The following is an 11,903-nucleotide window of genomic DNA, read 5'->3' on the forward strand; positions in this document are numbered from 1 at the left end:
TGACCTTGGACTAGTAGTCACTGCCATCAGGCTAATTTACCTCATAAGGTGGTTGTGTTTATGGGGAGGGAAAGCCATGTATGCCACCTCGAGCGCTTTAGAGGAAAGGTGGGATATATATTTACCGTATTTTCTGCTCTATAGGATGCACTTTTCCCCCCTCCAAAAATTAAGGGGAAATATGTGTGCGTCCTATGGAGTGAATGCAGGCTCCTTGGCTTCAGCAATAGCAACGCGAAGCCTCCAAAGCGCAGAGGGAACTCGTGCTGCGCTCCAAAGGCGTTGGGTTCCTTTTGCTGAAGCTGAGAGCAAGATTCTCCTGGCTTCAGCAGAGAGGGAGGAGAAATGGAAGGGGCTCCGTTTCTCCTGCCGCTTCGCTGAAGGGGCGCTGAGCAGAGAGGGAGAATTTTTTTCCCCTTGTTCTCCCCCTCTAAAACAAGGTGCGTCCTATGGTCGGGTGTATCCTATAGAGCGAAAAATACGGTAATAAAATTTATTTTATTTTATTTGATAAAGTTTACTTTATCTTGGTAAACTTGATAAAGTAAACTTTATCAAGTAAACACAGAATGCATGGTGAAGAGAGATGGACAGTTCCAATAAGTCCAGCGCCAAGGGCCTTCTGGTGGTTCCCTTGCTGCGAGAAGCCAAGTTACAGGGAACCAGGCAGAGGGCCTTCTCGGTAGTGGCACCCGCCCTGTGGAATGCCCACCCACCAGATATCAAAGAGAAAAACATCTACCAGACTTAGAGTCATCTGAAGGCAGCCCTGTTTAGGGAAGCCTTTAATTGTTGAAGGACTGTTGTATTTTAATATTTTGTTGGAAGCCACCCAGAGTGGCTGGGGAAACCCAGCCAGATGGGTGGGGTATAAATAATAATAAATTATTATTACTACTACTACAACACTTGTGTAAGAGTTTTGCTCTGCTGGGAGACTTTAAAAGCAATATTGTCAAGAACGTGTCTGCTTTAAGGAAAATGTTTCTTTTTTGTTTTAAATATATCAACACCAAAAACCATACACAAGTTTGCTGAAAAGAAATTTATTTAGCTGTATTTCCATGCCATCCATCTCTATTCTGGGTTTAACAGTTCCTGGTGCCTCGGAGGAAGAAAAACTAAGAATACATGCATTGTGGAAAAAACCCTTTGATGTCAAAGGGTTTCTGTGGCATCATAAAAGTATCTTTAAACGTCTCTCCCCAGGCTAGTGCAGATCTTCACATCCACTGTTATTCCAGACTGATACTCCAAACTACTGCATTTTTTTTAACAACAACAAAAATCTAATTAAAGTGCAACTTGTAGGCACCAACTCCTGCACCTACAGCTTTAAACTATTTACCCTCACCGTTCTAATAAAAATGGGCTCAGCTTTCAGAGCTAAGTTCAGACTTCAAGCAACACAGATTTAAACTCTGCCAGTTGTTTTAATATTACTTTCGGGTCTCGTTCCAAGGGAGTTCAAATCTCTAAATCAGATTCAAGATCCCTGTTAATTATCCATACCCCCATTCTCCCATATTACAGAGCTTTTTTAGGACCATTGCCTAAAATAGTTCACCTAGTCAGGTTCTGATGTGTATCTGTAACCTTAATGAGTACTTGCAAATGCTGTGAATTGTCAGCAACAGGGGAAAGGGTTACTTCAAATTTCTTGAATAAAATAGACTATACCTACTTTTAAGGATGTCTCAATGATAGTTACTATTCTACCAGCTTTCTCAACCTGCACAAAGTCATGGTACTTTCTCCATTTTCTACTCCTTCACAATGGATAAAGTAGCTTTGCTAGGCTTTCTAACACTCAAAAGCAGCAAGCTGCTATCATGTACCTGTCATAAAGTATGAATTTCTTTAATATAGTGCTGTCCCAGTTTTTCACTTGTGTTATTTTCATTAGAAAACAATACACCTTATCCCTTGTTTTTTGAAGAGCTACACTGTGTATTAGTACACAGAGGGCCGAATTTTCCACCTTAGTTGATTCAAATATTTTCACCATTGCATTTCCAACCTATTTTAAACTTTTCTTCAAAATAGCAGTAAGCCAAGTTTCCAGCATACTTCTCCCAACTTAAATTCCATCCTTCCCATTGTCAAAAGCACATATTGGGCAGTGGGAAGAGAAAGGCAGCTCTAAGGCTCCCCCCCCCCTCAAACTGATGGATTGAAACAGAAAAAAAGCCCTAGATTTATCTTGAAGTGTTTTAAAAATAGCAACAGCTCCCTGTGTACTATTTGTGATACAAGCTGTATCTCAACAAGTAGAGCTATGCATGGGGAGAGTGTAAACCATCTTGCTAGGAAGGATCACTGCCAGTTAAAGCTCCCAGGAAGAATCCTAGGAAGTTGTATGTTGCGAGGAGTACAGAATAATGTGGCTTGGCTTACAGTAGACATAAGATTGCTCTCCTCTGGCCCAGTGAGCTACAGTCAGTTCCCAGCATGTAGCAGCTAATACTGTTCACAGCAGAAGACCATTCCTGCCAGCATATGCCACCTTCCATCAAGCATTATCCCAATAGCCTATTTTCACCAGAACATCTCCAAGGCATGCCATTATCAAAAGATTAGGCGTTTTCCATCAGCTGGGCTCTGCTCCATGGGACAATATGGACACTTCAGCCTGCACAAAGAAAGATCAGAATCAAAACAAGGCCTTAGAATTCTCATTGGCAAGTAGTCCTACCAGACCACTAAAGCAGATAAGCAGGAAGCTGACCCAGACCCATACTTCCAGTAGACCACTAGCAAGTCCTGGTGTTTGGTCCACTACCTCACTCTCTTCTCTGCCCTCTTAACAAGTCTGATTTGGCCTTGGGCTTGCCAGTTACTAAGAAACTACAAGGAGCAGTACTAAGCTCCCCCTTACTATAGGAACTGCAGTATGACCTAGTTACCCAGCAGAGGGCAGCAGACACAGTGAAACTATCATGTAGTCCAAAAAAAATAAAATGATAGTGATAAACTGCTTCAAGATGAAAGGGACTTCCTGGACCTAAGGTACATGGAAATGAGTTGTGTGGGGAATCTAATCCTGTCGGGGTGACCACAGCATTTCACAGGTAGGAGAGCCTGGATACTTCAAGTTTTCAGGCAAGAGTTCGTCATCCACAGCCTCCCAGAATTGAGGAAAGTAACAGTTTGTAAAAACCACTCACTTCCCTCCATTGATGAGCTTGTTAAGGGCATCTCGAGAAATAACATGCCCACAGATGAGCTTGATGGGTGGGTTAGAATCAGTTGTCTGCTGTCGCAAAATGGGACATGCAAAGACCGAGTGGTACCAGCATTTCATCCCAAGCTCAATTTCAATCTGATAAAACAAGCAGAAAATAATTAGGCCCATAACCTGGTTGTTATAGTTAACATTATTTCACAAAAATATCCCCACCCTGCAGCTCTCTCATAGCACCCTACCCCTGAATGGGCCAGGCACTCACAGGCAGCTCATCTTTGTGGCTCCAGACACCCGTGCACTGTCTCTGCTCAATCACAGCCTTGATGTTCATCAGCACCGGCAGTGCTACACATCCTGCAGCAAAGCTGCCGAGAGAGAAGGAGGGAGGAGATAACTCAGCACTGCTCAACTCACCACCAGTCCCACCCATAACAAGCTTTACCTGACACTCAGAGGTGACTCCACTGAGAGACCTAACAGGGCACAGGCATCACGAGTGAATATCTCACAAATTTCAGTCCACTGACTCTCATCCAGAAGATGCCTATATGGAGAATTCTTAAGGCCCAAACGCAGGTACACCAGGCTGCCCATCATCACCTGGATCTCTGCAGATGACAAATGCAGGAAGCAGCACTCAGGTAAACATACTTTTGCTAACGGGGCTGGCCTGTTATGGAACCAGTTATTGGGAAATGGTGATACCTATGACAACGACCAGGCTGAGTCAACAACTCCCAAGACTTCCCCTACTAAAAAGGGAAACTCCAAACACTTTGAAGCAACAAAATATGAGCCCATTCTATTGGGTGCGGCAAGGCCCAGAGAAACAGCCTAAAGGCAAGAAAGCTCCTCCCAAGGAGCAAGTAGCAGAGTAGGCTTCTGGAAACAGCCTCACCTTGCTGATGCAGGTGAGCAAAGGGCTGGAAATGGCGTGCGTAGCTCAAGGCCTCTAGCTCCTTGCCTGGACCGCCAGCAAGGAGCCTGATGAAGTGGAGTCGATGCAGCCGGAACTCCAGATTGCTGTTCATTTCTGCCAGCTGCTGTCGGTGGAAGACTGCCCAACTGAGCAAGAGACAACACTGCTCAATGCCATCATCTACATATAAAGCTGCCCTTAGAATGGGTGCTACTCCAATCCAAGCTAATATTTGTGGACGACCTGGTCTGAGGCAGGTTGAAGCAGCATTTTCTCAGCATGCTGTGAGCTCACAAATTCAGGTATCTTATTACAGGAATACCTTGGCCTTGTGTAGAAGATAATGAGTGAAAACAAAACAAGCAGAACTTCTTGGTGCTTGTTGGAAGAGAAAAGATGGCAGACCCACAGAGTGGATAGGCTCACTGATAATGAGGAGTGTGGTTCCCCCAATGGCCCTTGCCATAGGCCCTACTTCAAAATCATTCTGTTAGGACTCTGTTTCCTCTCCCACTGTACTTATTATTCCTAAGAGGGGAAACAGAATATAGCTCATCATTCTTACCTCAGAGCAGGCTCCAGATCCTGCTTGTGCAGAGCTTCCAATATACTGTTAAGTTCCAGGAATGGCTTTTTAAAGTCTACATCCACATTCACAGTGGATTCCTGTGGAAGGGCAAGCCAAATTAGAACAAGGCTCAAGGCAAGGTAAATATTCCCAGAGGGAGGCTGTCAAGTACATATCCATCCTCTGCAGGTTGGATAGAAGAGGCAGCAAAATAGGCAGCTTGTTGTACTTTGCAGTGGAACTGGCTGGCAGGTTCAAGCTTCTGATCCTCCTGCATATGCAAGCAGGAAACAGAGACCTTTCCTGGCACATCTCAATGGCCAATACCAAGCAGCGCCGTGGCACAATGTAGAGATGCAACTATCGGTTCCCATACACCATGCAAATAACATTTACACTTCCATCTCCTCAAACCCCTGTACCTGACACAGTTCCTCCGCCACTCCTAGCATCCCTTGTTGGTAGAGGTGCTCTATGATGGCCAACACCAGGATCTGCTTCTCTTGAGACTCCCAGACCATAGCAGGAACAATGCCACACAAATCAGCATCAAAATGCTGGAACAGAACAAGGCGTCAGTCATTCACAAGCACTAAAGAAAGCCCCAGAACAAGTAGTAGAAATAAGTGGCTTTCCATCAGCACTGAGTACAATACTAGCTGCAATCCCATATCACTATGAATTTGGCAGTATCTACAGACAGCTAGAGAGGTATACTGAAGTTTTGGACATAGTAGTGGCAGCCATATTGCACCCCATGCAAGTCTTTTTTTTCAAATTCAGGGGCATTCTTGTCAGTAACTTGTTTCTAGTAATTTATACAGTCTGGGAGAAAAGACGACAGGCAAGCAACAGAGCTAAGGAACCTCAGAGCAAGGAATTGGATAGGTAGAAAGGCTTGTTGTGTGCTGGAGAAATGTGGATGCTCTTGATTTAACAGCAAAAGGAAAGCACATGGGTTAAGTCTTCCTCTCCATAGATACTGATGGGGAGGGACCCTAGGCCCAATCCTCAGTTGAGGCAGGAGAACTTCCTTCAATTTCTTAAATGACAACAGCTGAATTACCGGTTTCAACTCCAAAAACTTATTTATGATCTGGGCTTCCCACAGTGCTTGCCACTAGTTCTTCAGCTCTGAGTTTAAAAAGGGGGTATAGTCATTTGATGGAACTTATGTATGTTGGAAAGCAAGGTGGGTAGCCATCTTGGCAACTGCAGAGAGATCACATTATCATGGCATGAACAGAGTTTGCAATGGTTTCTAGTCGTGTTCACTATCAAGGCTTAAATAATATCCCTCTCCTTGGCAATAGTCAAGGAAATTCTCACAAGATTCAACTCTGATTCTTCTGCTTTATGCCCCCCGTGCTTTCACTCCTAGCCCTGCAAAACCAAAACTAATCCCATTTGAACTATGTCTGTGAAGAAAAAGAAAAAACAGGAGACACCCTTATTTAGCCAATACAAAGCACACATGTGTTTACTAGAAATACTGAACTCTGGACAACCTAATACAGTGGAACCTTGGGTTGCAAATGTGATCCGTGCGGGAGGCACGTTCACAACCCGGAGCATTCGCAACCCACAGCACCGTGTCTGTGCACACGCGTGACGCGATTTGGCGCTTCTGTGCATGCGCAAAGCATGATTTAGCGCTTCTGTGCATGCACAAGTGCCGAAACCTGGAAGTAACCCGTTCCAGTACTTCCGGGTTCGGCGCGTCCGTAACCCAAAAATGCGCAACCCACAGTGTTCGCAACCCGAGGTATGACTGTATTCTTTTATGCAGAATTCTAGATTTCAGTGTTAACACAGAGGAAAGACGCTGGTTCTGCAGGTTGGAAAAACAGGGAGACATTTGTGGGCCTGGATAAAATCAGGCAGTGTGGATGTAGTCAAAGCACAATACAGGAGAGAAGATGCACACTGCACTAATCCATTAAAGACCCATGTTTCAATAATGAGCTCTATATAGGGCGATGGAGCACATACAAGAAAAACATTTGCTCTCAAAACTCATCAAGTTTTCAGTTTTAAATGCTTGGGTTCCCACCTTGCTCCTGAAACCTACTCACCCTATCGATTGCTTTGCCCACACGAGAGATACTGCTGTGAATGTCTTTGTGGTCTGAAGCTAGGTTCTGCACTGTGTCTTTGATCTTCTTACAGCATTGGGACATAACCAGGGAGAGAGTAGCAGACAGTGGCGTTCGTTGCAAGGCTGCAGGAGAAGCAGCAATTATATCTTAGTGTGGGTGCCAGTTCAAGAGCATACAAGTAACTCGAATCTTACACTTATTTTACTTACACGATTGCAACTGTGTGCAGCGGGGTATTTTAAAAAGTAGTATAAACAGCAACAATTGGGAAACACTTGCCTGTGAGCGCTCCAGTTGGAGAACAGCCTTTACCAAAGGCGTCATGTGCTTTGAAGACACTCAAACTCCGGATGCAAGGGAGAAACGTGCTAAGAGGAAGGCACGCTTGGCAAATCCACACCGAGATCAACTCCCGCCCAATGTCCCCACTGTGGAAGGACATGTGGAGCCAGCATTGGCCTCCACAGTCACTTATGGACTCATTGTTAAAACCGTGTTTATGGAAGACAATCTTAGTCAGCTACGAGTGATCGCCAAGGAAGAAGAATTATTAAATACATGGAGAGCAGGGGAAACCCACTCTCCATTTATTTATTCTCCACCCACCCGCACAAGGCTGTGATCACCGACTTACCTGGCTCTGGGAAGGCAGTGCTAGGGCTCTGGCAACATCCTGGAATCCTCACACCCAAAGCTGACCAGTTTCCGGTTTTGCACATCTTTGCATTTACATGTGGACTCCCAGAACTGAACCATCATGTAAGATGCAAATTACCTGTAGTCTATAGAGCAAGACTTCCTTATTGCTTACAAATCTGATCTGGAACAGGTAGGAATTAACAGAAGCCAACAGTTTCCCCCCAGATCTTAGTCTTGGGAGAAATTTATGCTCACCAGTAAGAGAATGAACAGATTATGGGGCTATGGGTGGGTGGGATCTTAATTTTATCTATTTATTATTACATCTATCCCACTTTTCTTCCAAGGAACTCAAGGTGACATATATAATTCTCCCTCTTTCCTTTTTATCCTCAAAACAACCCTATGAGGTAGGATAAGCTGAGAGATAGTGACCAGCTCAAGGTCATCCAATGAGCTTTCATGGTCACATAGGGATTTATAAAGTGGTCTCCTAAATCCTAGTCCAGCACTCTAACCATGACACCACACTGGCTTTTCCCACACTCAAAACCAATTCTAGGAATCTTGCTGCTTTCAAATAGATGATATATAAATTATGGTATAATGTGCTTCAAGAAAACAGGAGAACCTTCTATAAAAGCAAAACAGACATTCAACCTTTTCACTAATCTATTAGTAACATAAACAATAGCTTTCATTGGTTAACACAATCTTTGCTGTGCCAATTTATCATCATTAGTCTTAGAGAAAACCTTGGTTCTGAGTCCTAAACAAACAACTTTACTGATAAATTCTGGTTCAGCAAACTCATGCCAAAATTTCCCTTTTGTCAGAGATTTCCTTGAAGTTTCAATGTACTGATAGTCTCCCAAAGACACTGTTCCAGCAAAGAGGTGGAGGTTGAGGTTGTAAACGTCAACTTCCCTACCAAGATGGATCACAATCTACCAGTACTGTCATTCCTGAAGATATTTCAGTACATCCTCCTCCACAGTTACTTCAGATTTGTGGGAAATTTGTATCTTCAGGTCAATAGCACTACCATTGATACCTGAACAACTCTACATTATGCCAACGTATATAATATTTATGGCTATCTTCGATCAACCATTCTTTGGCTTCTGTTTCAAAAGGTTTGAGGACTTCAAGACAGTACAGTGATACCTCGATTTACGAACAGTCCTGTTTACGAACTACACGGTTTACAAACTCCACAAAACCAGAAGTAGTGTTCTGGTTTGCGAACTTTACCTCGGTCTGCGAATGGAAGCCAAACGGTGGAAAGGCACCGGCAGCAAGAGGCCTCATTAGGGAAAGTGCACCTTGGTTGAAGAACGTATCTGGTTTAAGAACAGACTTCAGGAACGGATTAAGTTTGGAAACCGAGGTACCACTATAACCTGTTCCACGACTGGTCCAGGCTGATGGCAGGGTTAGAAGTTAGAAATGTGTTAGACTGTGTAGCTACAGAATGGACAATACAAGTCCTATCTTAACCCAGAAACCTACTGACCACTTCCTTTAGGAAGCACACAAGCTTCCAGCTACCACAAGGAGCACACCACACACTCCACTGTTGGTAACTCAAGCTTACAATGCAACCAGATTTGTTCCGGTTCCTTGGACAGGGACTCACAACTAATTCACTTGTAAAATGACTGAAGCAAATGATGCACCCTGTAGTTACATTTCATTGCCTTTGGGGCTCCAGGGATTACAAATTCCCCCACCCACCCACATTATATATCTGCCAGCTGAGGATAACACTTCACACATTTGATGCATCTAAAAAGAAAAGGAGCAGCCCTGCCACAATATCAAGTTAGCCTACCTTACACGACAGGGTTGTGTCCACAGTGTCCACATGAAGCTAGCCACTCTTAAACCCAAACTGGGCGACCTTGGGCCAGCCACTCCCCTTCAGCCTAAGCTCTACCTCACAGGGTTGTCGTTGTGAAGGACAAAACAGGCCACCCTCTCTTGGAAGAACGGGATATAAATGTAATAAATAATGTGGGTGGGTCATTCTGTGCTCGGTGGGGCTTATATTTTCGAACTAATGAGGAGTACACTCGAGAAGCCGCCAGCTGTAGCCGCTCCCGACGTCGCCCTCGACCCTCCCGCCCTTCCTTCCTCGCTCCCTCAGAGGTAGGAGCCGACTGGCCACCGCCAGACGGAGGCCCCCGCGCGTACCTGCAGCGCCCAGCTCCTCCCTCAGTTGGCTGACGTAGCGCAGCAACTCCTCCAGACCTCGCTCGCAGTGCTGGCCGTAGCACAGGAACTTCTGCAGCACTTTGTCCAGCTCCCTCTCCACGCAGGCGCAGCGCTCCATCGCCCCGGCCTTGCCTCTGCCGCGCGCGCCCTGGAGGAGGCGGGACAAGAGCGCCCAATCAGTCACTGGCCCGGCGCGGCCATAAGACCCGAGCCAAAGGGGAAGGTGTCAGGGAGAAAGAGAGGGAACGGAAAGGAAGCCCCCCACCCACCCCCGGCCTCCCTAACCGCTTGGTACTGGCCGAGAAAGGTACTGTGGCAGCCCCTTATGGGCTGGGAGTGTGTATTTCACGGCCCGGAGCGTTCAAACTGGGAAGGTGAGGGACACCATAGGCTTTAACCGGTCTAACACACTCTCTGGGCGAGACTAGACCACCGTACTGTGGGGGTGGAGAACACACGCACACCCCTTATATTACAGTGGCACATTCCTTTACTGGTCGGTGTGAGCACTGGACGGCACCATTTCCAGGGACAGCCGGGGTGGGGAAGGGGGAAAGAGAACAGCTAACCTGAGAGTCGCGGAATGAGACGTCAATCTTCTCCGGACCGGAACAACAGAAGAATAATTGCGTATCAAGCCGCCTCCTTCCCTGGTGCGGTCCTATATAGGCATAACTGCTAAAGTTCTCTAATGATGGATCAAACCATCCTCATTTTCGGATAGGGTGTGCCTGGAATGAACCATCAACGGGCAACAGCTGGGTGGAACGGACCATTCTTGGCTCGGATGACGTGCAGTGCAGGACTGGAGTGAACCATTTTTAGAGCTAATCAGAACCCACTTTTAGTTTGAAAGCCCAAACGAAGTGTTTCTGCAGTGACAGATCAGGCAGAGGCTTGTCGGTTTGTGAAAAGTAGCTCATTATCTAAAAAGGTACCTATTAAGAACAACCAATCCTAGCAGTTTTAGTGCTCCAACTGGTGACACAGCCCTGGCATGTTTTACTATGGCTTTTCTGAAGCATTTCTGTTAATTCTTCAGCTCAAGGTGTCAGAGGTGGTACCAACCTTTAATATTTGCTCAAGGAGCATGTCTACGTAAATATTCATCTTGATTGCTGTAGTGAATTCTGCATGGGGCTGCCCTTGAAACTTCACCCAATACAAAATGCAGGTAGCCTGTTGGTTTATCTAGAGCCATATAAGCCCAATTCTGGGAGAGCTCTGGTGGCATCCAGTTACACCTCCAACTTAAATCCAGTGTATTGGTTTTTACCTTTACTGTGCAACCCTATAAACATCTACTCAGTAGAAAGTCCCATTGCGTTAAACGGGACTTACTTCCATTGGGGCAAGAAGGGAAAATAAGAAGTATCCCTGCTTTCCATTACCAATGGTACATTCATTTATTGGTGGCTTATATGAAGGCTTAACAACTCATTTCCTATATATTTATTCTAGAGGCAAATCAGCAGTGGTCCCTTACTTTTTGGAAAACACTAGACTGCAGTCCGTTCAACTTTTATGAAATGCACATGGTATCTCATTGCTCTTCTAAGGTTTTCAGCTGGGGCATTACATTGAAAACAATGAGCAACATGTGCCAGACATTTTATTTTCCTTATGTGTGCATTTCTTTTTCAATCACACATTGATTAAAATTTGGTAAAACAGCTAAACACCCAGCTCATGCACAGCAATTTGGCCATTGCTTATGCAGATGAATTGTGCTATGTTTCCACAATGCTAGTACAGTAGACTTGCAGTGGAGCATCAGTACCTGTTTGGGTGCCTCAATGTTGACAAAGGCGAATCCACAGGCAGTCCACTTTATAGACAGAAGCTACAGCAGCTGAAAAATAGGAGCTAGTCTACAGAAAATCTCTGACCTTGGCTTGTGACAAAAATGTAGCGTCCACATCTTTGCTGGATATAAACCACAAAAGTGGGAAAGGATTGTTGAGCAATGTTCACCTACAGGTCCAGGAAATGAAATAGCAGAACTGAGGAACAATCCCACCACTGAAAAACACCAAAGTGAACAGTACATGTTTGTGAGGCTGTCTTATATCCAGCTGTAGTGGGAAGAAATGTCAAGTGGAGTGACACGCTTGTCTCCACAGTAGGAAAAGCTGTAGAGACCAGGTTTCTGGGCTGGGGGCCAAGAAGGAAACACTGCTGTCATAGACCTTTGGAGGAAACACATGCCAAATGCAGGATGGCTGGAGGGGCCAGGACGTCTGAGCTTTCCAAGTGTTTTTGGATTGGAGCTGT

General features: G+C 45.2%; 1 protein-coding gene across 2 annotated transcripts; it reads right to left on the reverse strand.

Annotated features, from left to right (window-relative positions):
• Positions 1-1,030: 1,030 nt before the first annotated feature.
• On the reverse strand, positions 1,031-10,351 carry RMND5B (required for meiotic nuclear division 5 homolog B). 2 transcript variants are annotated; one of them, XM_083427030.1, is made up of 10 exons: positions 10,199-10,351; positions 9,609-9,777; positions 6,750-6,895; positions 5,097-5,231; positions 4,672-4,772; positions 4,086-4,252; positions 3,630-3,795; positions 3,450-3,552; positions 3,168-3,322; positions 1,031-2,632 (listed from the first exon to the last, which is right to left on the reverse strand). In XM_083427030.1, exons 2-10 carry the CDS (start codon positions 9,745-9,747, stop codon positions 2,569-2,571), a joined length of 1,176 nt encoding a protein of 391 aa, XP_083283156.1. In that variant the 5' UTR covers positions 9,748-9,777; positions 10,199-10,351; the 3' UTR covers positions 1,031-2,568. The 2 variants fall into 2 exon arrangements, with proteins under 2 accessions (XP_083283156.1, XP_083283157.1); XM_083427031.1 differs by lacking the exon at positions 10,199-10,351 and having other exon boundaries at positions 7,408-9,632.
• Between the last annotated feature and the right edge of the window lie 1,552 nt (positions 10,352-11,903).

This window comes from Podarcis tiliguerta (genome assembly GCF_965153285.1).
Source record: "Podarcis tiliguerta genome assembly, chromosome: 2".
NCBI classification, from domain to species: Eukaryota; Metazoa; Chordata; class Lepidosauria; order Squamata; family Lacertidae; genus Podarcis; species Podarcis tiliguerta.